Source organism: Crocuta crocuta, unplaced genomic scaffold (assembly GCF_008692635.1).
Source record: "Crocuta crocuta isolate KB4526 unplaced genomic scaffold, BGI_CrCroc_1.0 scaffold77, whole genome shotgun sequence".
NCBI classification, from domain to species: Eukaryota; Metazoa; Chordata; class Mammalia; order Carnivora; family Hyaenidae; genus Crocuta; species Crocuta crocuta.
Window position 1 is genome coordinate 3,481,516 of NW_027532172.1, and position 25,396 is coordinate 3,506,911.

Here is a 25,396-nt window from a genome sequence, read left to right on the forward strand (position 1 = left end):
CACTCCAGATTCACCCCCTACCCAGCTGCTGCGGGGCATCGCTGGGCCCTGGGCCTGTAGCCCCGCCCCACATGCCTTCCCTCTGGGCGGTGGGGTCTGGGGAGCAGAGGGAAGCCCACTCTGCCCTGGAGCAGGGGGAGGCTCTGCCAGACTTGGTCAGGCACCAGGGGGCGGAGTGGCAAGAAGGGGTTTGCTGTAGGGTCTCTGTCACCCAGTGAGTGGGCTGACCGGCTCCTCCCGCCCCCACCCCGCATAGGAGGGAGAAAAGGCCGGCTTTGCCCGTAGTTTTCCAGCCTCCCCTGGACCCTCCTTTTTTTTTTTAAACGGTTATTTATTTTTGAGAGACAAAGAGAGACAGAGAGGGGAGAGGGAGACACAGAATCCCAAGCAGGCTCTGAGCTGTCAGCACAGAGCCCGATGCGGGGCCTGAACTCATGAACTGCAAGATCATGACCTTGAGCCAAAGTTGGATGCTTAACTGACTGGGCCAGTCAGGTGCCCCGTCCTGCAGACCTTCCTGATGCAGCCGGCGACCCGCCTTTGCCCAGGAACCTGTCAACAGGTGTGACTCCTCCCGGGAATGCCCCTGCCGGGGCCAGCAAGGCTGTCCCATGTGATCTCAGGTCACTAGCATGGCAGGAGGCAGCAAGATGATTAAATACGTGGTCCCCAGGACGAACACGTAACATCCTATCCGCTCCTTCCCAGCTGACGGCCTCTTCACCCTCGAGCCTTACGATGATTGTCTTAGTGACCCTGTGAGCACTGCTTATCTGACTTTATTAGCAACAGATGCTTGCAATGTGGTGCTTAAATCTCGCCCGGAATGAAAAGTGGTGGGTGGCTTCAGAGCACTTCTGCCACTTCAGGGTGGCAGAAGGCAACGGCATCGGGCAAGCGGCCCCTCCGGAAAGCCAGGGCTGGGCCCTGCGTGTGCCCCAGAGGCCAGTGACCCCCGAGATAGCAGGCATTGCCATAAGCCCAAGCCAAGTGCCGAGGGAGAGAGGAAGGTGGCAGAAGACGGTTAACCATCTGGCTCTGGGTCGCTGGCGTGACGGAGCGTGATTCCCTGGGGGCTCACAGCCGACACGCAGGAGACGTCGTGTAATTTGGACCTAACTTAACCCAGGCGTTCGTTGCCTTGGGAGGACACTCCTGGTCCCCCAGGTGACTTTTGTAAATGACACCCGAGGCTCTGGGTCTGCCCGTCTCGCCCTGCGGTGCGCGTCATGTGATGTGGGGACACCGGCTCCTTTAGAAACCAGGCAGCCAGGTGCATCGTTTTTAGCAGACCAGGTAACATCCTCAAAATTAGGAAGGCATATGTGTTTTGGAAAAATGTTTATTTTGAGAGAAAGAGAGTGAGAGAGAGCGAGAGCGAGAGAGAGAGAATCCTAAGCAGGGTCGGACATGGGACTTGAACCCATGAACCGTGAGATGATGACCTGAGCCGAAATCAAGAGTCAGATGCTTAATGGACTGAGCCACCCCGGCGCCCCAGGAAGGTGTATGTTTTGTAACTTTTTATCTATGTGTAGCATACACGTAGGGTAGGTGCTCACAATGTGAACGCACCCGGGTAAGCGGGTCAAGGCAAAAACATGAGTGACAGTGATCCCATACGTCCTGTGCTGCGTGCGGCCTTTGGGCTCACACTCAGGCCCTCCCTGGCCCAACTGTGCTCACCGGGCCCGTCACAGCAGCCTCGCTGCTGGTCCTCGAGCTCCTGGAATTCCTCCCCGCCACAGGGTCCTTGTCGTCACCCCTCCCCGGCCAGCACCCTTCTGGCACCCAGAGCTGCCTGCTCCCGTGACCCTACTCAGGGACGGGTCTCCAGCAGAGCCCTGATGTGCCCTGACTTCAGTTTCCCACGGTGTGTGCCGTGACCCTCTGTCGTGGTCACGGTGGTATGTTTCTGCTCTAGTCCTCTGTGACCAGGAAAGAATGTCTTGTTTTCCCATTAACAATCCACAGCATGGGGGCGCCAGGGTGGCCCCACGGGTTAAGTGTCTGACTTTGGCTCAGGTTATCATCTCATGGTTCGTGGGTTCGAGCCCCGCACCGGGCTCTGTGCTGACAGCTCAGAAGCCTGGAGCCTGCTTCCAATTCTGTGTCTCCCTCTCTCCCCCCCCGCCCCCAAAAGTAAATAAACATTAAAAAAAAACACCTTAAAAAAATAATAGTTCACGTAACTTTTTTTAAGTGACATTTCTTTACAGTTTTTGATTTACGACCCCGCCATGGGACACGGAACTGGGCAGGGAGGGCCCGGTTTGGGGAGCGAGGAGCCCAGGTGTCCTGCGCCTGACTTACCAGTAGCCCTGGGCGTGACACAGGGCCAGCCGCTCTCCCTCAGTGCGGAGACAAAGCCGACCTCTGAGGGCTCGTCCCGGCCCGAAGGGCTGTGGCAGTGGCTGTGGGGACCCTCGGATGCCTGGGTTTTAGCGGACTGAATAAGCGGGAACGGCACCGCATCGCTGCCAGCGCCCTGCCCCGTCCAGGCCTCTGCGGAAGTAGAACGCTTCTGTAGTTGAGTTATGCTTACGTTTTCTGGGGCAAGCGGTAGTCATCTTTGCTTTAGGGATCCGGAAGACACATCCAACAGAAACAACCGTGAATCGCCGACGTGCCGGCCACCCTTAGAATAATCGGCGTTACGATTTTCTGCAGTTTCCAGCGCCCGGCCATGGCTGGAGCCTGCCGCGGTTCGGGGTGCGTCATGCGCTGCCGTTCTGGGCTCCCCGGCCGGCCGGAGAAGCCTTCACTCGGCCGGGGGTCACTTTGCCGTGCAGAGTGTGTCTGAGGAGAGTGAGATTCCGAAGGAAAGATCTCTAGGAAAGCAGCAAACTCAAGGAGCCACTGGTGCCACACCGGTCGCCTGCCCCGAGGCCCTTTGGGGCTCTTGTTCTAATTAAATGCGGGGTCCTCGATTCAGGGGGACTGCGAGTAGCACTGGCTGTGGGGTTCGCTGACCTTGTTTTCGCTGGCGTGGCCCACACTTCCTCCCCGGACTCGTGTGTTGTCCTTGGTGCTGCTGGGTCATCGGACACTGGAGAGTGGCCTCGGGGCCCACGTGTCAGGTGCTCGGCCGCTGTCCTGCTGGAGGGGTGGAGGGCCTTCCGCTGGGGTGTGACGGGAGCAGGGAAGGGATTTGTACCCGGGGTTACGGCTCTGAGATAGTTTTGCTAAAACGTGTTGCCCTGTGCCAGGTACTTTTCCATCCTCTCACGTGCGTTGGCTTGTTCGATCCTTGGCAATAACTGTATTTCATTAGCCCCATTCTATAGGCAGGCAAACTGAGGCACAAAGAGGTCAAGTAACCTGCTGAATACATTCATTGAGGAGCATGGCTGACTGAGTCCAAGATCTTGACCCTCAGCTCCTGGGAGCACAGTGGCTTTCGGACAAAGGGAACTTCAGGGGGAATGTGGCCCTGGGTAGGTCAGGGCTGAGGTCCTCCGCTGCTGTGGTGGAGCAGTGAGGGAGGCAGGACATAGGGCTGCTGGATTCTGCTCTTGCAGACAGGGTTGGCACCCAGCTTCCTTTCCCGGCCAGGAGCCCGTGCCCAGACCAACCTTCCTGCAGAACAGAGATGGAACCACGAGGCTCAGAGGGACACACGGGGCCCATGCAGTGACCTTGACTGCCCGTGATCCCTTAGGCCCCTGACTTCTTGTGTTCCTCTGATGGGTGTGGGTCGGGGCAAGCAGGCCATGCTCTTGGGGACTTTGTGACACCCCCAGGGGTTGTGGGCAAGCATAGCAGTGTGCCAGGGTGCCTTGGCTGAGGATCAGTGTCCAGCACCCGGGTGTCTCAGCCATTAAGCCTCTGACTTCGATTCAGGTCGTCATCTCATGGTTCTTGAGTTCGAATCCCACATCCGGCAAGCTCGAGCCCCACATGAGGTGAGCGTGAGCCCCTCTTTAGGTGAGCCTGAGCCCCACTTTGGGTGAGCCCTGCTTCTCTCTTTCTCTCTCTTTCTGACCCTCCTGAAATTCTCTCTCTTTGCCCCTCACTGACTTGCACCCTCTCTCTCTCTCTTAAAAAAAAAAAAAGAAAGGATCGGTGTCAACCCCAGATTGTGTGCAGAGATGCTTAGAAGCAGACATTGGACGCAGCGATGCTTAGAGCCCTTCCGGCCAACAGAGCAGAAAGCTTCCCTGCAAACGAAGCAGGCCTCCAGTTCCCGAGGTGCATCGACAGCAGGGGCAGTACTTGCCAGCAAATATTTATATCTGCTTCAGGTTTTGTTTTTCATTTGTCCCCTCCCAGGGAAACCAGCTGGACACGGAATGTCAGGGTCATGTTGGAAGGCTGGAGACTTTCTGCTCGAGTGTTTCAAAGGGAATACTTTAGGGGCCACAGCCAGGCTATTTTTAAGTTTTGAGAGCCATGAGTTTAGACTTGGCTGAGTTCCCTCCTCATCTTTCTTGGTCTGTGACTCAACTCTACGCGTCCCAGGAGAGCGAGAGGACCGGTTACTCCCGGTTACTGGAAGTCTGTTGGGAGCGTATCAGGGACCTCCATCTTTTTTTTCTCCCCTACGCACATATCTGCAGCATATCGAAAGTTCTGGAAGCGTGCCCTGCCGCTGTCTGTCACTGAAGAGGAGGGGCCTGGCGTTCAGTGTGCATCTGCCCTTTAGCCAACCCTGAGAAGGGTAAAAACCCAGGTAGTTTGAGGACGAGTGGATATGGCACCTGCGTATAATGCAGGTCCTGCGTCTGGGGGCGCACACGCATCTCAGCGGGCTTTGGCCCGGACAGCATGTGACGGTCATTTCGGCATGCAGATAGTAGCACGCTTGTCAAGGCCTTTCTGACCATAATAGCAGCCTCCCTGTTCTCCGGAGCCTCCCGTCCAGCAGGGTGGGACCAAGCTGTGGCCGCGTTTGCTCACATGATGGTCAGGCCTCGCCCAGGGCATCCGGGTAGAGCTCTCGTGTCTGCTGAAATGTCGCCTGCCCTGTTCCTCTCTCCCCCGCTCTGTGGCTTGCGTTGCTTCCTGATGAGGCAGGGAGGTAGCAAATTTAGAAAGATGGACCCTGGGGGCGGCCCAGCGGGGGGCTGGCCACTGCAGGCTCCAGGGCGTCTGCTGATTGAGGCCCTTCACCATAAATATGCTGGCGGCCAACTGTGCCAGCTTGGGCGCCTGGCTTCTCTTTTCTTTGCCCTCAGTTTCCTTACCTCCTGGGGACTAGATGTCCTGTAGTCTGTATAATTCTGTTCCCTTCCCCGTGCTGCGGGCCGGTGACGGGTTCAGGGCTCCTGGCAGAGAAGCCGGGAACAATGCGTGTGTAAATGCACACTCCCTGGGCAGCTGGCCTGTGGTTGGTGATGGCAGGCACTTCTTTGACTTGGCCCTGCCACGTCCCTCCATGAGGTCACTGTCCCCAACCAGGGTGACCCTGAAATGCCCTTCTCCCACTAATAGTGGTCTTTGTCGTCTTCATTCATGAAATCAAATCTACATTCTTAGGAAAATCTTAAGCTCATATGAAGTGGCACTTGAGAATAATAAGGAAAATGAGGAAGTGAAATCAAACACGGAATTAGTGATAAGTTTAAAAGTACCAAACACAGGGCTTGGTCCGTAGAAGAATGAAAAGTTACGATGTTTTGAGAGCGCCTGGGTGGCTCAGTCAGTTAAGTGTCTAACTTGGGCTCAGGTCCTGATCTCATGGTTCATGGATTCGAGCCCCATGTGGGGCTCTGTGCTGGGAGCCTGGAGTCTGCTTGGGATTCTGTGTCTCTGCCCCTCTCCTCCCCACCTCAAAAATAAATAAAAACTTTAAAAAAAGAAGTTAAGATGTTTCAGTTACAAAGCCACCGTTGGCTGGGCAGTAGTGGACTGGGAAACTGTGGATGCCACAGAGGCCATTGCTCTGTCCCCTTGTGCCCGGCAGCGGCTTGACGCCCTGACAGCCCAGCAGGGCGGAAGGCTGAGCTGCTTGGGCTGAGACTTGGGTGACGTGACTGGTGGGAGGTGGGCCACACAGCTGAACGTCGGAGGTGCTGAACCTCCAGTGTCTTCTAAACTTGGGAGACGTTCTGGCCCTTGGGGCCGACTTGACCCTTGGCCACATTCTGAGGAGAAGGGAGTTCCGGCCAGGGAGCCTGTAACCTGGGTGAGCCTCTGGACTGTTCCCGGCTTAGCTTGGCTGCATGGAGCTCTGGAGTCCTGAAGCTCGGGTTATGGGTGTGACCCCTGCGACTGGGTCCCTGGCTTTCCTTGGGGGGGGTGGGGGGCAGGGCCCTTGCTGGCCCCTCCCCCACCTCTGTCCGTCTCCAGATCCAGTTCCAGACCCAGATAACATACTCCCTCAAGTGTGTCATTAGGGAACACCTGCTGTATACAGGAGACAGAATTAGGATTCGCGGGGCATCTTTTGCACACAGTCCTGTTGCTTAGCTCCGTCTGCTGGGATGTGGGCGCCATGAGCGGGGTGGGTGTCTGTTCTGTTCACCCTTGTATCCCAGGGCCCAGGCCAGTGGCCGGTACACAGCAGGTGTGCAGTGAGGACTTGCTGAACTGTGGCCAATGGAGGGATGAGGAGAGTCCCCGACTCCCCCCTGACTGCCGGCCCTTTGAGTGGGGGTGCCCTGCTGTGGTGGGCACACGCTCCGGGGCCCCTCCACACCCCACGTGCACGTGCTGGGGCATGAGCGGGAGGCAGGAGCACCGGGCTCGCTGGCACACCTCACCCTGGGACACGCAGGCACCTGCACGAGCTCCCCGGCCCAGGTGGCCCAGGACTGCAGTGGCGGGAAGGGGCTGGGATGCCGTGCTCCGGGTGGGAACTTTGCAGAGCTCCAGGGACCGGAGTCCCGGGGAGGTTTGGACGGGAGCAGGGCGATGTGCTGGCGGGTGTGTGCGTTCATGTCATACTGTAGTCAGAATCTGCGGCACTGCTGTGGGCTCCGGCTCTGCCCCGGCAGACTCTTCGACAGCCTTGTGCCTCAGTTTCCCCGTCAGGAAAATGCAGACATGGCTGTTGGGAAGACTGAATTCATTAACGTAGATCTGTACTGTCCAGCAGCTGGGAAGGACTTCAAAACACACTGGTCCCCGTGAGATGTGCTCTAAGGGTGATCCCCCTGTGGGCCAGACTTGATATGGGGAAAAAATGTCAAATAGCTCATTAATATTTTTACATTGATTCTATGTTTAGTGTTTGTTAGTTTGTTTGTTTATTTATTTATATTTGAGCATGCATGCAGGGACAGGCAGAGGGAGAAGGGGGACAGGGGATCCCAAACAGGCTCTGAGCTGTCAGCAGAGAGCCCAATGCGGGGCTTGAACTCACAAACCGCAAGATTATGACCTGAGCTGAAGTCAGATGCTCAACCAACTGAGCCACCAGGCATCTCCTACATTGATTCTATGTTTAAACAAGAATACATTGAGGGGCGCCTGGGTGGCTTAGTCGGTTAAGCATCCAACTTCAGCTCAGGTCATGATCTCATGGTTTGTGGGTTCGAGCCCCACGTTGGGCTCTGTGCTGACGGCTCAGAGCCTGGAGCCTGTCTTCGGATTCTGTGTCTCCCTCTCTCTCTGAGCCTCCCCTGTCTATCTCTCTCTCAAAAGTAAATAAAACATAAAAAAAATAAAAAAGAATACGTTGGACGCACCTGGGTGGCTCTAATGGTTAAGTGACCGACTTGATATCAGCTTAGGTCATGATTTCATGTTTGGGGGGATCAAGCCCTGTGTCAGGCTCTACGCTGACAGCACAGAGCCTGCTAGGGATTTTCTCTCTTCCTCTCTCTCTGCCCTTCCCCTCCCCCCTTTCTGTCTCTCAAAATAAACGTTAAAAAAGAGACTACTTTAGATGTATTGGGCTAAGTAAAATATATCATTAAAATTAGGGGCGCCTGGGTGGCTTAGTTGGTTAAGCGTCCGACTTTCGCTTAGGTCATGATCTCGCGGTTCGTGGGTTTGAGCCCCGCGTCGGGCTCTGTGCTGACTGCCAGCTCAGAGCCTGGAGCCTGTTTCAGTCTATGACTCCCTCTCTCTCTGACCCTCCCCTGCTCACGCTGTCTCTCTCTCTCCTAGAAATAAATAAAAACATTAAAAAAAAAATTAAAATTAGTGTGACCCACTTTTACTTTTTAAGCGTGGCTCCTTGAAAATCTAAAATAACAGGTGGCGTGCACTGTTTTTCTGTCGGTGGGGGCCTGTGAAACCTTTAGAGGACAGACGGCCTGCAGGCTGCTTACTGTATAAGTGGTTACTGTTATTGTTTCCCGAAATATCAAAGCACCTTTACCTTGTCCCATCTGAAAGCCACGCTCCCTTGGTTTGTTCAGACCCACAGATGCTTACACAAAACGGTGGTAGTTTGTCCAGTCGCCACCGCCCCGACACGAGCCCATGGAGGCTGCGTGCCTGCGGAGATGACAAGATGGCCCTCACGGCCCCTGAAGCATCTGTCCTGATGGAGGAAGAAGGTAGTCCGCGATCTGAGCAGGTGGTCATTGTAGCTGAGCCGGCGTTCCAGGACCTGAAAACCGCATTTAGTCTCCCGAGGAAGGAGGGCACCCAGACCGCCCGCCCCTGGCTGTCCTGGGAGAAAGACGGTGTTCCTAGTGAGAGAGGCGCAGAAGGCCCTCTGGGGTTGGGCCCCTCACACCCGGTGCCTGTGGAGGCCATGCCTGGGCGTGGGGAGGGTGGCCAAGTGCAGCGGCTTTCCAAGCAGCCTCCAAGGGCCTGTTCCGGCGCTGCTGACGCCTTCCTCTCTGGCGTGGGGCTTAGACAGACGCCCTTGGGTGGCTGGGCCTCGGAGGTCAGTTCGGCGTTGGAGCCAGCCCTCCCTCCTCTGCCTGTGGCCCCCAGCTGCCACCCATCGGTGGCGGTGGCAGTGCGGGTGTGGGGCGAGGCAGCCCTGCCTGAGCTTATAGCCAGAGAGCAAAGGAAGGGAGGCGGGGAGGGCAGCAGGAAGGAGGAGCCGATGCCGCCAGGGCCCCAGCCCAGCTGTGCGCTTTGTCTGCACTGGGCGTTCAAGGGCAGGCCCGGCCCTTTCTGCTGCGTGGCCTTTTCTGACCCAGCCGTGGAAGTGGTTTTGTGTCACTTCTGCTGCACACCATTGGTGAAAGCAGTCACCAGCCCTCCCCCATTCAAGGGGAGGGGTGGGAGCCTCCCCCACCTCTGTAGGAAGGGACATCGAGGAATTTGTGGCTGTGTTTTTATTTTATTTTTATTTTATTTTTTGAAGTCTATTTATTTATTTATTTTTGAGAGCGAGAGAACGAACAGTAGTTGGGAAGAGGCAGAGAAAGAAGGAGAGAGAGAGAACCCCACACGGGCTCTGCACTGTCAGCGTGGAGCCCAATGTGGGGCTCAAACTCCCCAACTGTGAGGTCATGACCTGAGCTGACACCCAGAGCCGGACGCTTAACCGGCTGAGCCCCCCCAGGTGCCCCACGTGGCTGTGTTTTTAAAAAGTTACCCCTAAACAGACCCTGAAAGGTGTCGTCGGACGAGTTACAGCAAAGGCTGGCACCCGCGTAGCCCACACTCCTGCCGAGGTAGCGTTCCAGCCCCAGGGAGTTCCCTCCTGCCGCTTCTGGTCCGTGCCCACCTCCAGGCAACCGCTTCTCTGATTCTTTTCATAGTTTGTTAGTTTCGCCCGCCCTAAAACACAGCAGAAATGGAGTCACAGGGTCGTATGCAGCCACAGTCACATGATCGTATACAGCCGATCCTCACTGTTCACGGATTCCGTATTTGCGAGTTTGCCTACTTGCTAAAATTTGTAACCCCAAAGTCGGCTCGTGGCGCTTTGGTGGTCGCCTGGGGCCATGTGTGGAGGGTGAAGAACTTGAGTGCCCCCCCCCTCACCACATTCCCAGCTGAGGGCGAGCAGGGCAATGCTCTGTCGGCTTGTTTTAGCTCTCAGACTGTAAACAAGCATCTTTTTTGTGGTCTCTCTAGTGCTATGATTTTTATAAGCATTTTTGTGCCCTTTGTTGGTGACTTTTCTGTGTAAAACGTTCCCCAAGTGCAGAGCTGAAGGGCTGGGTGGAATTCGTAAACCGGAGAAGGCTGTGATGTGCCTTAACAGAGAAAATACCTGTTTAATAAAGTTCGTTCAGGTGTGTGTCCTGTTCGTTCAGGCGTGTTGGCCATGAGTTCAATGTTAATGAAATCAACAAGATATATTAAATAAGGTGTCGTTAGGGGCGCCTGGGTGGCTCAGTCAGTTGAGTGTCCGACTTCGGCTCAGGTCATGATCTCATAGTTCATGGGTTCGAGTCCCGCGTTGGGCCCTGTGCTGACCACTCAGAGCCTGGAGCCTGCTTCAGATTCTGTGTCTCCCTCTCTCTCTGCCCCTCCCCAGCTTGTGCATGCACTGTCTCTCCTTTTCTCTCTCTCTCTCTCAAAAATAGATATTTAAAAATATTTAAATAAGATGTCTTTAAATAGAAACAGATAAAACAAGGTTATGTACTGCCTGGTTGATGCAAATATTATGACCAGAGGCTGGCGGGAACCTAACCCTGTATTTCTTTCCGGGGTGGGGGGAAGCGTTCACTATTCGCTACTTCGGTATTTGCGGTGACTTCGTGGAACATTATACTGTGAACATCGAGAATCGCCTGTAGAACTCTTTTGTCTGGCACAGTTCACTCAGAGAATGCCTGTGAAATTCATCTCTGTTGTCTGTGTGTATCAGATGTTTATCCTTTTTGTATTTTATTTATTTTTTTGCCAAGTAGTATTCCATTCTGTGAGTACACCACAGTTTGTTTTTCCATTTCCCTCTTAAGAAATTTTTGTCTTCTTTCACTCTGGGGCTGAATAAGAAGTCAGCTGTGGTCATTTGTGTGGAGACGCACTTTCCCTTCTCCCGAGTAAATACCCAGGAGTGGGATTGCTGGCTCATATAGTAGGAGTGTGTTTAACTTTCTCAGCAGCTGCCAAAAAGCTTTACAAAGGGGCTGGGCCGTTTAACCTTCCCCCTAAGTCAGTGAGAGCCCCCTCCCTTTCGTTTTGACGTGTTGTTTTGGGGGTTTCTTTGGGCTCCGCTCCTCTGGTTACTTCTCTCTGAGGAGACACTTGGCTGACACCCTTCCAATTCCTTCTCTTGAAATACTGTCTTCACAGCCGAGTTTCATGCCTTTTTTGGTAGTTACTATACTGTCACAAGGGTTTGATTTCTTTTGTTTTTAATTAAAATTTTTTTTTTAAATTTATATTTGAGAGAGAGAAAGAGAGAGACAGAATGCAAGTGGGCGAGGGGCAGAGAGAGGGAGATGCAGCATCCAAAGCAGGCTCCAGGCTCTGAGCTGTCACCACAGAGCCCCATGCAGGGCTCGAACTTATGGACCGCGAGATCATGACCTGAGCTGAAGTCGAATGCTTAACCGACTGAGCCGCCCAGGCGCCCCTGATTTTTTTTCCCCACCAGCTTTCACTAACTCACAACACTTGTGTGGTTTTCGCCATTTCCAAAAACTCACGCACAACTAACTGTGGGAAAGTCAGAAACTCTGCGCAGACAAAAATGATAGTAAAAGGGATGTACCATTCCACTTTGGGGTTGTCACTGTTAAGGCAGCCTTTTGTTTTCACACACGGCTGTTTACTTTTTCAGCGTCTGAGGGAACGAGAGTGAACTTTGTTAGAGCAGTGAGTCTTTGGTGAGAATTGCATTGGTGGAGGGCTCCGTGGGAGGACACAAAACTCGAGCTCAGAAGCCAGCGAGTGGAGCCTTTGCCCCTTGAGCTGCTTGTCGGAAATGCCCCCTTGCATTTGATTTCTGGTACTTGCTGCGAGACTTCGTGTCACCGGAGTGGCTTGATTTTTTTGAAGGCTGCCCCTCGTCTAATTTTATGCAAGTCATTATAGGATCAGAATGGAGAGTGGGGGGGGAGGGGAAGCCTCTCCCCCCCACCCCATGCCTTGGGGATCTCTTCTCCAGACCCTCGGACAAACCCCTCTTCATTCCTCTGGGGAACCAGCAGTGGGTAGGGCTCTTTCAAGGGTACCTTCTGGTGGCTTGAAAGTCTCTTCTTCTGGGGGCACCTGGGTGGCTCAGTCAGTTAAGCATCCGATTCTTGGTTTCTGCTCAGGTCATGATCTCACAGTTCGTGAGTTCGAGCCCCGCATCGTGCTCTGTGCTGACAGTGTGGGGTGGGCTTGGGATTCTCTGTCTCTCCCTCTTCCTCTGCTTCTTCCCTGCTTGCTCTCTCTTTCTCTCTCTCTCAAAATAGATAAAAGACTAAAAAAAAAAAATTTTTTTTTCTTCTGTCTGGCCAGCAAGCAGTCTAATTTAGGATCTGATCCCATCAGCAGTTGGGGGGATCCTGTTAAAACAACACCAGGTCCTGTCACTCCTGAGCCCGGAAAGAATCTTCATGCTCTTCTCCCTGTTCCTCACTCATAGCAAAATCACATCTGTGTCTGCGCTACAGATGGCCGGCCTGCTCTACAGGTCCTAAATGACAGTCTTCAAAAGCAGTGCTTTCGTCTTTTCTCGGGAAGGAGAATTGACAAAGTGCCCCGTGTTAGCCTCTTGGTCCATCAGCAGATGGGTGTGAAAGGCCCCTGTTTACTGGTGGGGACTCGGACCCAGTCCCCCCACGTTGGTCCCATGCGAGGCTTGGGGCCGGTCACGGAAGGAGGGCTGTGCCAGGCGCCTTACCAGCACCATCTCACGCTTTCAGCAGCTCGCAGAGTGCCCAGTACCGTTTCCTGGTTTGAAGATGGGGACAGAGCAAGGAAGCCGCTCGTCCAAGGCTGCACACGGGGTTAGCTGCAGAACCGGGCGGAGTGCTTCCAGACTCTGCGTTTGTCCCAAGGGGCAAAGTGTGGGTGGTGTCCTCTCCCAGCTGGCACGGAAGGGGGAGACCCTCTCCAGCCCACTGTCTCCTGCTTTTAACTCCCTGGGCTCTGTTTGGAAATTGGAGAGCACAGGCTACCCCCGCCCCAAAGTTTAAAGTTTCCACCCCTTGGCGTTATTTTCCTTTTCTGTTACACCGTTTTTCCTTCTTTGGTAAATGCATAGTTAAAGTACCTCTAAAAGCAGCCTTGTGTTATTCTTTTTTTTTTTTAAGTTTTATTTATTTCTGAGAGAGAGAGAGAGAGCATGAGCAGGGGAGAGTCAGAGAGGGGACACAGAATCTGAATCAGGCTCCAGGCTCTGAGCTACTATCAGCACAGAGCCCGCTGTGGGGCTTGAACCCAGGAACCTGAGATCATGAACTGAGACGAAGTTGGAATGCTTAGCCAACTGAGCCACCCAGGCGCCACGAGCCTTGTGTTACTCTAAAACTTTTTTTAAGTGTTCATTTATTTATTTTAATTTTTTAAATGTTTATTTCTGAGAGAGAGAGAGAGAGACACAGAGTGCAAGTGGGGGAGGGGCAAAGAGAGAGGGAGACACTGAATCAGAGGCAGGCTCCAGGCTGTGAGCTGTCAGCACAGAGCCCGATGCAGGGCTCGAACTCACGAACTGTGAGATCATGACCTGAGCCAAAGTCGGACACTTAACCAACTGAGCCACCCAGGCACCCCTATTTATTTATTTATTTATTTATTTTTGAAGTGGGGGAGGGACAGAGAGAGGGGGACAGAGAGAGGGAGACAGAGGATCTGAAGCAGGCTCTGTGCTGACAGCAGAACCCATGGACTGCGAGATCGTGACCTGCACCGAAGTTGGACCCTTAAGCAACTGAGCCACCCAGGCGCCCCCAGCCTATTCTGTTATAATGAAGAAAGTTTAGGATTTTTATTTTTTCCTTAAAAAAACAAAAGGATTTTCTTTCTGGTTCCACTTGGTTAGCTGTGGCTGTGGCATTGGGCTGTAGTCTGAGGTGGGGGTGTCTCACTGCTCTGGAGTGACTTATGTCAGAGCCTCTCTGTGCCTCAACATCCCTTCTGAACCCAGTGTGCATCCTGCACTCTGCCTGCTCTGTTGTCCGTGGTTGGGGTGTGGGATGAGGTCCTGGTCCAGATAAAGGGACGTTAGTGGGACAGTTAGTAAAATTTGGATAAAGTCTGTAGATTAGTATATATATTGCATGTCCATGTATGTGTATATATTGCACACCTGTATGTGCAAGTATGTGATTTATCAGTGTTAATTTTCTGAACATTGGCAATTAGAATCATACAAATGTTAACATTTGGGAAATCTGGATAAAGGGTATATAGGAATTATTTGTACTACTTTTATAATTTTTTTTTGTTTTGTAAGTCTGCAGTGACATGAGAAGGCCCTGTAAGGCGAACGAGCTTGGAGGTGGCGGGGTGGGTATGGCGTCAGCAGCTCCATGCATAGGCTGGCTGTGAGGCCACAGCGTGCTCTGAGGACTTTGAACTTCACCTGTAGGTATCAGAGACTGAGCATTTTTGAGCACGAACATGATGTGGTGAATATACATTAAATTTAAAGCATTCTTGGGGTCCCTGGGTGGCTCAGTCAGTTAAGCGTCCAGCTTCTGCTCAGGTCATGATCTCACAGTTCGTGGGTTCGAGCCCTGTGTTGGGCTCTGTGCTGACAGCTAGTTCAGGGCCTGGAGCGTGCTTCAGATTCTATATCTCCCTCTCTCTCTGACCCTCCCCTGCTCACGCTGTCTTCTCTCTCTCTCTCCTCAGAAATAAATAAAACATTAAAAAATTAAAAAAATAAATTTAGGGGTGCCTGGGTGGCTCAGTCGGTTAGGCATCCGACTTTGGCTCAGGTCATGATCTCATGATTCGTGGGTTTGGGCCCTGTGTCAGGCTCTGTGCTGACAGCTCAGAGCCTGGAGCCTGTGTCAGATTCTGTGTCTCCCTCTCTCTCTGACCCTCCCCTGCTTACACTGTTTCTATCTCTCTCTCAAAAATAAATAAAACATTAAAAAAAATTTTTTTTAATTTAAAGCATTCTTTAAGTCTTAAAAAAAAGCCGCCATTTCTGAACACAAAGGTAATATATCTTCATTGTAGAATATTTTTTAAAAATGCATAAGAGCTTAAGAAAAAGGAGCATGTGGGTGGCTTAGTCAGTTAAGCATCCGACTCAGGTCATGGTCTCGTGATTCATGAGTTCGAGCCCTGCATGGGGCTTGATAGTGTGGAGCCTGCTTGGGATTCTCTCTCTCTCCCTCTCTGCCCCTCCCTGCTCTCTCGCTCTCAAAATAAATAAATAAACTTAAAAAAAAGAAATAAAATAAAACCATCCATAATCGTTCTTCGTAGCATATCTGCACGTATAAATATACTTAAAGAAAAAGAATAGAAAACAATGCACCACGTACTACATAGTGGTCTACTCTCCCTCTTTGCATTTAATATTGTTTGATGAGCTTTTTTCACGTCTTAAGATAATTGTGTCAAACTGTGTTGCCAACTACATGGGGCTATTTAAAATTACGTTTAAGTTAATTAAAATTAAATGTCAATTAGTGAAAATGAAACGAAATCACAGATTGAGTTACTTATGTGTCCCAGCCCCATTGGCCAGTAGTCACCAGAGCTGCCATATTGGACAGTGCAGAATAGAACATTCTCGTTACCGCAGGAAAGGTTCTATTAGACAGTGCTGCTCTAGAATATTTAAAATTTCTAGAATATCTAAAAGTTGTACAGTGTTTATTTAGGTTTACCTCTACCTCTGCATTTGGGATTCTGTTTTTTTTCTGTTTTGCATACTTACATGTTTTAATGTTTTCGTGAGTTTTCTTGTTTGTTTCTAACAGCTTCGTTGAGATGTAATCCACGTACCATAACCCGCCCTTTGAAAGTATAAAACTTAGCGGTTTTTAGTGCAGCCAGAGGTGTGCCACTGTCCCCGGTATCTGATTTTAGAGCATCTTGATCGCCCCAAAAAGCAAGACCTCCACCATTAGAGATACAGCTCCCTGCTCCCCCAGTGCCGGGCAACTGCTAATCTACTCACCTCCTCGTGCACGCCCATCTTTGGCAGCATCTTTGATTTTTTTTTTTTCCTTGGGAAAAATCCTCTTAAATTCCTGGGTCAAGTGGTGTGAAGGTTTTTTAAGGCTTTTGGGACGTTGCCCACGCCGCCCTCTGAAAGGTGTTGTCCACATTTAGGCTTGTGCCAGCAGCGTCCAGAAATACCCTTTTCTCAGCATGCATGGTAATGCCGTGATTGTCATTGTTTTTCCTCTTTGCCCATGGGCCAGTGACAAGTGGCATCCCCCTTTGCACGTGGCCCCTGGCAAGGTGGAACACTGTTTCCTGTGCTAATTGGCCATTCCCGCGTCAGATCAGATTTGGGAGAGGTGCCTGGCCTCTGTGTGGGGAAGGACGGAGGAGGCTGAGTCTAGAGGCACAGGGCGGGGTGTCCCAGCAGCGGCTGCAGAGCCGGGCTGGGGGCACAGGGCTTGTTAGGGGGTGTACCTTGAACCCCGTGTACCTCTGGGGAGCGGAGGGCAGGGAAGGATTGAGGCCAGAGAACGGGGGTGTCCTGGGGCAGGCTCGAACCTGCAGGCAGCCTGGTGAGGCTTGCTCTAGCCTGCAGTGATTGGGAAACTGGGATGGAAACTTCCTTCCCCACTGCGATGAAGCGAAGCCATCATTGGTTTTGAGCGGCTTTCGGGGTGAAGAGAGCGGACTGGCGCAATGACCCCGTCGCCCAGAATGGGCTTAAATACTTCCTTTGTGGCTTGGGGAGAGTTTCCCCCGCCTGACCCTGGAGCTTCAGGGTGCATGGGAGAGAAGTCAGAGACAGAGAAGGCCTGGTGCCTGGTGGGATGCAGTTGGTGTGTTTGTTACCTACATCCATGGCTCTTGACCTTGGCTGTTCCCTTAGACCCATCTGAGGCGCTTCAGTCGCGTCCCCTCCCAGGCTGGCACCAGAGCCCCCGAGGTCACAGTGGGCATCTGTACTGACCTGCACAGCCAGACTAGAGACATGACCGTCTGCACAGGGCCGGGGGACCCAGCACCCACTGCCTCCGGGGGGTTTTGTGAGCTCACACGGGGCCGGGAGGAAGACTGTTGCCGGGGTCATTGGTCCAGCTCTGCCCCAAACGCTCGGCCCCTCTTCCAGAACCTGTTGACTCCCAGAGCTGCCCAGGTCCACAAGCTGCAAACTTCAGCTGAGGAAAAGACCTTTCTCAACTTGTGTCCAGAGTAACTTGTTCAGATGTGGCCCCCAGGGAGACCCACCCCCTCCCTGCCAACCCCTGAGCCTTGACCGGATGCCGTGAGCCTTGCCTGGATCCCTTTCGTGCAGCGTAGATGGTTCGTGGCTGTGGGATCCCACATGACACGTGGCATCCGGGCGGAGTAGAGAGGGTGCCCTGCGGTGGCCGCAGTGGGGGCGGGGCGGCTCCCAGACACCTCCCTTCCGAGTGAGCTGGGGGGTGTGGGGCCTCCCCCGTGGGCTAGCCCGATGGAGCCTTCTTACTTCAGACCTTATCATAATAATACAAGGTGCCGACCTGGTCATCGCCCGGATCGGCTGTGTGTTCAGGTGAGGGAGGGCTGTGGGGTCCTCTGTTGGGCGGTCTGTGGGAAGATCTCACCCTGAGGCTGCTTTGCTGGCCTCCTTGTTTGTGAATCCAGCTTCGCAGGGAGTGGGGCGGCTGCCGTGGCCCTCAGCCAGGTTTGGGTTTTGGCTCCGGGTGCACGAGAGATCATTCCATACCAATTTGGAATAACCCACTTCACGTGGAGCGCTGCCCAGGCTGGGTGGTGTCTGCGTTCGATCAGTCATCCTGTGTAATCGGTTCTCAAATAGTCTTTCTGGAACGAACGGCGGCAGGGCGGCTGGAACATTCCAGGAGGCAGAGGGGGAGGAGGCTGCGTCCCACCTAGACCAGAGTGGTTTCCCCCTCTGTTATATGTAGTTGAGTTTTCACTGTGTTGTGTTTTGTTTTGTTTTGTTTTTTGTGACAAGTGTCTCCTGCTTTAAGCACCTTGGGAACCCCTGTTGTGCGCACAGAGAGGCCTGCCTGGGTGTGTTTCTCCCGTGCTGTTAACCTGCAGCCAAAACAGTGGCAGTGACGGTAACGGTAATAATAAAACGTCAAATTGCTGTAGTGGTAAAACTGGTCTCTTTCCTTCTGGAGAGTCGGAGAGCTCTCAGTAAGGCTCGCTTTATTGCTTCAGCTTCTTGAGGACATTACGATCCGCCATAGCTTTGGCAGTGTTTGTCGCTGGTGCCCGGTTTTTCTGCTTATCACCTGGAAGACCTTAGAGAAAGCTCTGGACAAGGGCTCAGTCAGTTGAGCATCGGACTCTCGGTTTTGGCTCAGGTCATGATCTCACGGTTCGTGAGTTCAGGCCCCGCCCTGGGCTCTGTGCTGGCGGTGCAGAGCCTGCTTGGGATTCTCTTTCTTCCTCTCGCTCTCTGCCCCGCTCCACTCCCTCACTCTCTCTGTCCCCACCAAAATAAATAAATTAACTTAAAAAGTTTAAAACAAGAAAGCTCTGGACAGCCGCCCAAGGCACTGGCCTGCCCACGACGGCCTCCCGGATGACAGCTGGGCAGCCCGGGAGGGGCAGATCAAGTGTTGAGGTAGGGCCTGTCTTCCAGGAGGTTCTGGTGGGGAGCGGCCCAGGAGGCCTGAGCCACATGGGCCCACGGCAGTCTTGGAGCCTCCCCGGAGAAAGCAAATCCTGCCTCCTACCTTAACTGTGCAGTGTGTCCTCCTCCCACATCCACACACCTCCCGGTTCAGAGCGTCACATCCCGTCACCTCCCATGTCCCGGGGCCGCCGGGAGTTTCCCTGCGTCCTGTCCCTGCCTCCAGCCCTGCTGGCTCATGGCCACAAATCATCCCACTGTTAGGCACATCCCTCCGGCTTTCCGGCTTTCCCGTCTCTGTGCCTTCTCTTACCTTTTCCTGAACCTGGCTCACCCTCCCCGCCTCTCCCCTGCCTCTGCCTTTGAATGCATCCATCGCTTCTCTGGTATCTGCCGTGTATGGGGCACTCTGCTTTGCTTGTGTTGGTGGGGGTACTAAAAGAGAAAGGCAGGTTTCTTTTCTCAGCGAGCTTATTTTCCGAGACGTAAGAGGGGACGTACACCGCGAGCCCTGCCTGGGCCACAGGCCGCAGCAGACAGGTGGTTGAAGCGCTTGCATAATCCTCAGTGGCTCTTTGCCTCCCGTTGTCCATCATTTAAAACAGGAAACTGTCCCTAGTCCTTGCCCTTTCCTGTGGGAACATTATGATTTAAAAGAATCCCTTATAGCCACTTTGGAAGACAGTTGGACAGTTTTGCGTTTTTTTAAACAAAACTAAACATACTCGTACCATACAAAGCAACAGTCTTGCTCCATGGTATTTATCCAAATGAATTGAATCTCATGTCCATGCCAGCATCCTGTATGTGACTATTCACAGCAGCCTTATTCATAATTGGCCAAGCTTGAAAGCAACCCAGATGTCCTTCAGGGGGTGAATGGTTGAATAAGCTGTGGTCCATCCAGACCATGGGATCTTATTCAGTGCTGAACAGAAATGAGCTATTGAGCCATGAAAAGTCATGGAGGGAACTTGAATGCGTATTACCCAGCAAGAGATAGAGGCCAGTCTAAAAAGGCTTCATACTGTACAATTCCACTCCCATGATGTTCTGGAAAAAGTAAAGCTATGGAGACAGTAAGAAGTTCGATGGCTGCTGGGGGCTGGGGGAGGGAGGGAGGACTAGGTGGAGCACGGAAGATTTTTAGGGCAGGGAAGCCCTCTGTATGATACTGTAATGGTGGACGTGTGTCATTCTACTTCCATTCAAACCCACTGGATGTTCAACACCTCCTGTAAATTACGGACTGTGGGTGCTGATGTGTCAGCGTAGGTCCATCAGTTGGAACAAAGGTAGCGCTCTGGTAGCAGATGGTGATAGTGGAGGGGGCTGAGCATGTGGGGGAGCAGGAATATATGGAGACTCTCTGTACCTTTTGCTCAATTTTATTTTTTAATTAAAAAAGTTTTTTTAATGTTTATTTTTGAGAGAGAACCAGAGCCAGAGCTCAAGCAGGGGTAGAGCAGAGAGAGAGACACAGAATCTGAAGCAGGCTCCAGGCTGTCAGCACAGAGCCCAGTGTGGGGCTTGAACCCATGAACTGAGAGATCATGACCTGAGCTGAAGTCGGATGCTTAACTGACAGAGCCATCTAGGCTTCCCCCTTCTGCTCGATTTTAATGTTCTAACAAATAAATTCTATTAACAGAAGTGCCAGAAAGAAATAAACCAAAATGATAAATGTCATGTTTAAAAAATCACCCCAATCTATTGATTTTTTTTTTAATATTTTTTTAAAGTTTATTTATTTTGAGAGAGAGCAAGCGTGAGCAGGGGAGGGGCAGACAGAGAGAGAGAGAGAGAGGGAGAATCCCAAGCAGGCTCTGTACTGTCAGCGCAGAGCTGACTCCGGGCTTGAACCCACGAACCGTGAGGTTGTGACCTGAGATGAAATCAAGAGTCAGAAGCTTAACTGACTGAGCCACGCAGGTGCCTCTCTTAGTCCCTCTTATAAATGCAGTGTGTGGACTGGAAAGGACCTGGTGTACAGTCAGCCCTGACTTCAGATATTCTGCTTAACCTTTGAACGTCAGTTTCTTTGCCTGTAAAATGATGATAATGATGTTCCGTGGGACTGTCATATGTGTCATTAAAACACATATACATTGTTTACTGTCTTTCTAAAGACAGAGTCACAGGCCTGGATTAACCTCCTTACTGAGGCAACCGAAAAACCACAAACAAAAAACTTAGAAGTGTATGAACCAAAGGTTTTCAAGACACTGGACATCAGGCAGCAAAGGATGGTGATTCTTTTTTTTTTTTTCAAGTTTATTTTGAGAGTGAGAGTGGGGGAGGGGAAGAGAGCAGGAGAGAGAGAGAGAGAATCCCAAGCGGACAGCACAGAGCCTCTGTCTCTCTCTTTTTTACGTTTTATTTATCTTTGAGAAAGAGAGAGAGCGCAAGCAAGCAGGGGGCAGAGGGTCCAAAGCAGGCTCTGTGCTGGGAGCACCGAGCCCCACGCGGGACTCAAACTCCCGACTGAGCCTCCCAGTGGGATGGTAAATGGATACTTTTCTATCCATTTACCACAAGGCACAAGGATGAGATACTTCCCCACCTAGTTGCCTCTTACGGGCTCTTCGCTCTGTGACCAGCGGCTTAGAGCATCAGCGGCTTCCTTCCTTGCTTTGAGTCGGTGCTGGATGGTCCGAGTGGCGGGAAGGGAGGTCAGCAGCCCGGAGCACGCGGGGTAAGAGAAAGTTCCCAGGGAGGCAGAAGTCAGTAGGTCAGAGCCCTCGGGTGGAGAGGAAGCCAGAGGAGAGCGTTGCTGTGCCGGCTCTAGGGAGCGACAGAGACCTGACCCGCCGTGATAAAGTAGCAGGAAACCCCCAGGTGGCCCGTGCACCTGTTCTTGTCCACTTGATGATGCTGACGTCCTCCGTTGGCTTGACGAGCGCGGCTAGGGGAGGGCGTCTGGTCTCATCCCCCAGATCCAAACGAGATGAGTCCACGTCCTCCTTGGGAGCCGGCAGCATCCCTGACTCCGGAGACCTGTCTCGCCTTTCAGCCTCGACGCGCTGTCTAGAAGGCTGGCGCTCTTCCCGCGCCCGGCCCGTGCACGGTGAAAGGGCTGTCCACACCGCTGCGTCTCAAGCCCCTCCGCTCTCTGCAGCTAGCGTTGCTATGGTGGCTTAAGCCATGAGGTCACCGTGATTAACAGGGAAAAAGTGATGTTGCCTTGGGCGTGGTTTTGTTCTGTGTGCGTGAGCAGAGTTATAGTCCTGTTGCTTTGAGCTTCCTTCCATCCAGTCTGTGGATGGTCTGCTCTGACTGTGCTTTCGTGGCCGCCTGACACACCAGTCTTTGTTGCCTGTTGTAAGGGTCCACAGTCAGGTCGATTGGCGGGTATGGACAGGTGGTCTGAAAGCGGATCTCAGAATCACCTTATTCTCAGAATCACCAAATAGTATAATGAATACCATACTGTGCCCTATTTGGTGTTTTTTTTTGTTTGTTTTTTGTTTTTTTTAGAGAGTGTTTTTTCTTCATGATCACATTTGCTGAAGATGGAAGGCAAGGCCACTGGGGAATTTTCTAGGGGTTGGAAATATTCTGTATCATGGCCGGGGCTCGCCTTACGTAGGTCATTTGTCAAAACTCATTGGATGGTAGACTTTTCATTGGGGCGTTTCACTGTTTGTGACTTTTCTCTTGAGAAAAACAACTGTAAGCAAATGATGAACTCTTGTTAATGATTTGCAGGCTGACGTGTTTGGGGATGAGGCAGAGTGCTCTTTGTGCCTTACTTTGAAATGCATCAAAAATGAGACGGGTTATTGGTCTGATTGACAACAGAATGTTCACAATTGGAGGATTGGGGTGGTGGGTGTATGGGTGTTTCCTGCACGATTCTTCAGCTTTTCTGCCTGATTGAAAATTCTGTAATAAAATGGTGAAACAGAAGGATTACAAGTAACTACTACTTGTGTTCTCTAGAACTTTCCATAAACAGATTCCTTCCAACAGCTAGATTTCTGGGCTGACACCATATTATTCCTACAAACGGCCTCACCTGCTTCCTAAAGGCAGTGTTGGTGAAATGAGTTGAGGGCCCTTGGCTTGGTGAGCTCACTGGGAACCTGGTGTGAGTGCTTTCATGAACCACGTGTTAGCCTGGACCGCCTTTGAGGGTGACACAGTTTGTCAACTTGAGTCAATAGGACTCTGAAACATGGGGCTTTCCACCCTGTAGGCAGAAGGCTGGGGCTTTGCAGCCTGAAAACAGCCTGACACCAGTGTTAGAAAAGGGGAGCCCAGGCTGGTTACCTGACAGACATGGGGGAGCTCTGTGTGTGTGTGTGTGTGTGTGTGTGTGTGTTCAAAAATATAAACACTATACAGTATATTTAAACATATTCTGATGCTTTTGATATTAGACCTTTCTAGTCTAGAGAAGTGCCTGTCTTCAAAGAATTTTTTTTTAATGTTTTATTTATTTCTGAGAGAGAGACACACACAGCGTGAGAAGGGGAGGGTCAGAGAGAGAGGGAGACACAGACTCTGAAACAGGCTCCAGGCTCCGAGCTGGCTGTCAGCACAGAGCCCGATGCGGGGCTTGAACCCACGAACCGCGAGATCATGACTTGAGCCGAAGTTGGACGCTTAACCAACTGAGCCACCCAAGCGCCCTCAAATAATTTTCTTTAATGTTTATATTTGAGAGAGAAAGACAGACAAGAGTGTAGCGGGGGAGGGGCAGAGAGAGAGGGAGACACAGAATCTGAAGCAGGCTCCAGGCTCTGAGCTGTCAGCATGGAGCCCGACACGGAGCTCGAACCCACAAACCTTAAGATCATGACCTGAGCCGAAGTCGGACACTCCACCAACTGAGCCACCCAGGCACCCCAAGCAGCCACTCTTTATATTTTGGTATATTTACTCCCTGATTTTTTTTTTTTTTTAAATTTCATACATCATTTACATAATCGTGATGTTTTTCATTTGACTCTAATGAAGTTCTTTGGGAAGGAAGCTCCAGCACCTCCTTTATGTGGACTGGCCCGGAGCCTGAGCTACAGCCACAGAGATTCTGGGTTGGTCTAGACAGAGAGAGTTCCGGCTTACTCACAGGGTACGATCCTGGGAGGGCTGGAACCTCTTAGAGAGCCCATCAGACGTGGAAGCAACTTTCTGCCAAATGCATAGCATTTTTGCATCCTTACTAGGTGTGTGCCTGGTCGTTGAACGTATGCCTAATGAAGGGTGCTGTACCAAGTACTCTTGGTGTGTTCTCTCCCCATAAGCTTGCGAGAGGCTGCCATCATCCCATCTCACAGAAGAAACACCAGACGGCAGGGAGTTCAAATGATCTGCCCTAGTCACATAGAGAGTAGATTGTGGGGTTCTAGTTCAAGAGCAGGCTCGATAGACACTTTGTAGCTGAGGCAGGGCCAACTCCAATGAACTTGGTGGTTTGCAGAGCAACCTTCACGGCCACCCCACTGGCCGCTCCTGGGAACAGGCAGAGCAGGGGGCCTTAACCTCTTTTTCCTAATTGAGAACTGATGCTCCCAGAAGTTTCCAGGTTAACTCACACTGCGTGGGAAGCAAGTGGGCGGGGAGGCTAAAGGTTAGAGCCTGGCTCTCTAATTTCTGTTTCATCATGTTGCAGTCAGAGCCTGAGAGTGGAGTGGGGGAGGCCTGGGGACTTGAAGGGACAAAGGGTGGGTGTAGGGGAGCCCGTGAGCAAAGGCTCAAAACTGGGGCCCAGTGGGGCTTGTTTGGAGGTGAGGGGCAGGGAAGGGCCCTGGCCTTGTGGTCTGCCAAACCTGGGGCTGGTGGCCTGATGCTTTTGTAAAAAGTGAGGCTCATCAGGGCGCCTGGGCGTCTCAGTAGGCTAAGCGTCTGACTCATGATTTCAGGTCATAATCTCACGGTTTGTGAGTTCGAGCCCCATGTCAGGCTCCGTACTGACAGTGCAGAGCCTGCTTGGGGTTCTCTGTCTCTCTCTCAAAATAAAGAAATAAACAAAACAAATAAAAGATGAGGATTGTCAACCCTACTTGGTTCCTATTGAGAATTAAAGGAGATAATTTTGTTGAAATCGTCTGACCTGCGTGCTTGGCAGGTTATAATCGTGGTGCGGTTTTTTGGATGCCATCTGATAAGCAGTGGGAGCCTTTGAGAGCTTTGGGCCAGGACGTAGGTTGACAAAGCAGAGATTTTTTTCCCCTGACTATCAGCATGCCAGTGTGGAGGTCAGTCAGCATGGGGCTTGGGGGTAGGGGCCTGAAGGCCAGCCTGATGGCTGTTTCCTGGAGTTGAAAAGCTGATGGAGAGAGAGAGAGAGAGAAGGAGAGAGAGAGGAGAGAGAGATCTCCAAGGAGTGACCCACTGGATTTGGTGATGGGCTGGTTATGGGAACTGACAGGCATCTCACTTTGCTTATTGGCTTTTCTATGACTCAGTTTACTCTGTCTCCTCCCAACTCACCGGCATGTTCTTGCTTTGCAGGAGCCTGCGTGAAATGCAGCAAAGGGGTGTTCGGGGCCGGCCAGGCCTGCCAGGCTATGGGGAACCTCTACCATGATGCATGCTTCACCTGCGCGGCCTGCAGTAAGTGTGGGGTGTGCCCGGGGACAAGGACGGGGGGTTGGGGGGACAGGGAGGACAGGGGAGAGCATCCTTTCTGGAGGCACGTGACCCAGGCCTCCCACAGCGCCGCAGAAAGGCGGGTCAGGGCCCTTGACAGCCCCCAGCGCAAGGCCCATCAGAGGAAGGGGCCATACCAATGACTGCCCAGGGCCAGTGAGCCGGTAGTATCTGTAGTAACGTCTGTAATAACATCAGGTTTGTGATGCGAATCAGAGATCTCAGAGGGGCTGGGGGCAGAGTGGGGAGGGGGAGAGGGGGGAGCACTGGGATCCACCATCGTCCTCCCCCACTGTGGCACCAGCCACTCAAAAG

The 25,396-nt window shown here is 52.3% G+C and overlaps 1 protein-coding gene across 2 annotated transcripts in view; it reads left to right on the forward strand.

The window, feature by feature from the left end:
• LIMD1 (LIM domain containing 1) overlaps nt 1-25,396 on the forward strand; it is a 66,754-nt gene that overhangs the window by 6,307 nt on the left and 35,051 nt on the right. For both annotated transcript variants that reach the window (XM_077777158.1, XM_077777159.1), the window contains exon 2: nt 24,944-25,045. In XM_077777158.1, the coding sequence (XP_077633284.1) occupies nt 24,944-25,045 (102 nt within the window). The remainder of the gene's footprint in view (nt 1-24,943; nt 25,046-25,396) is intronic.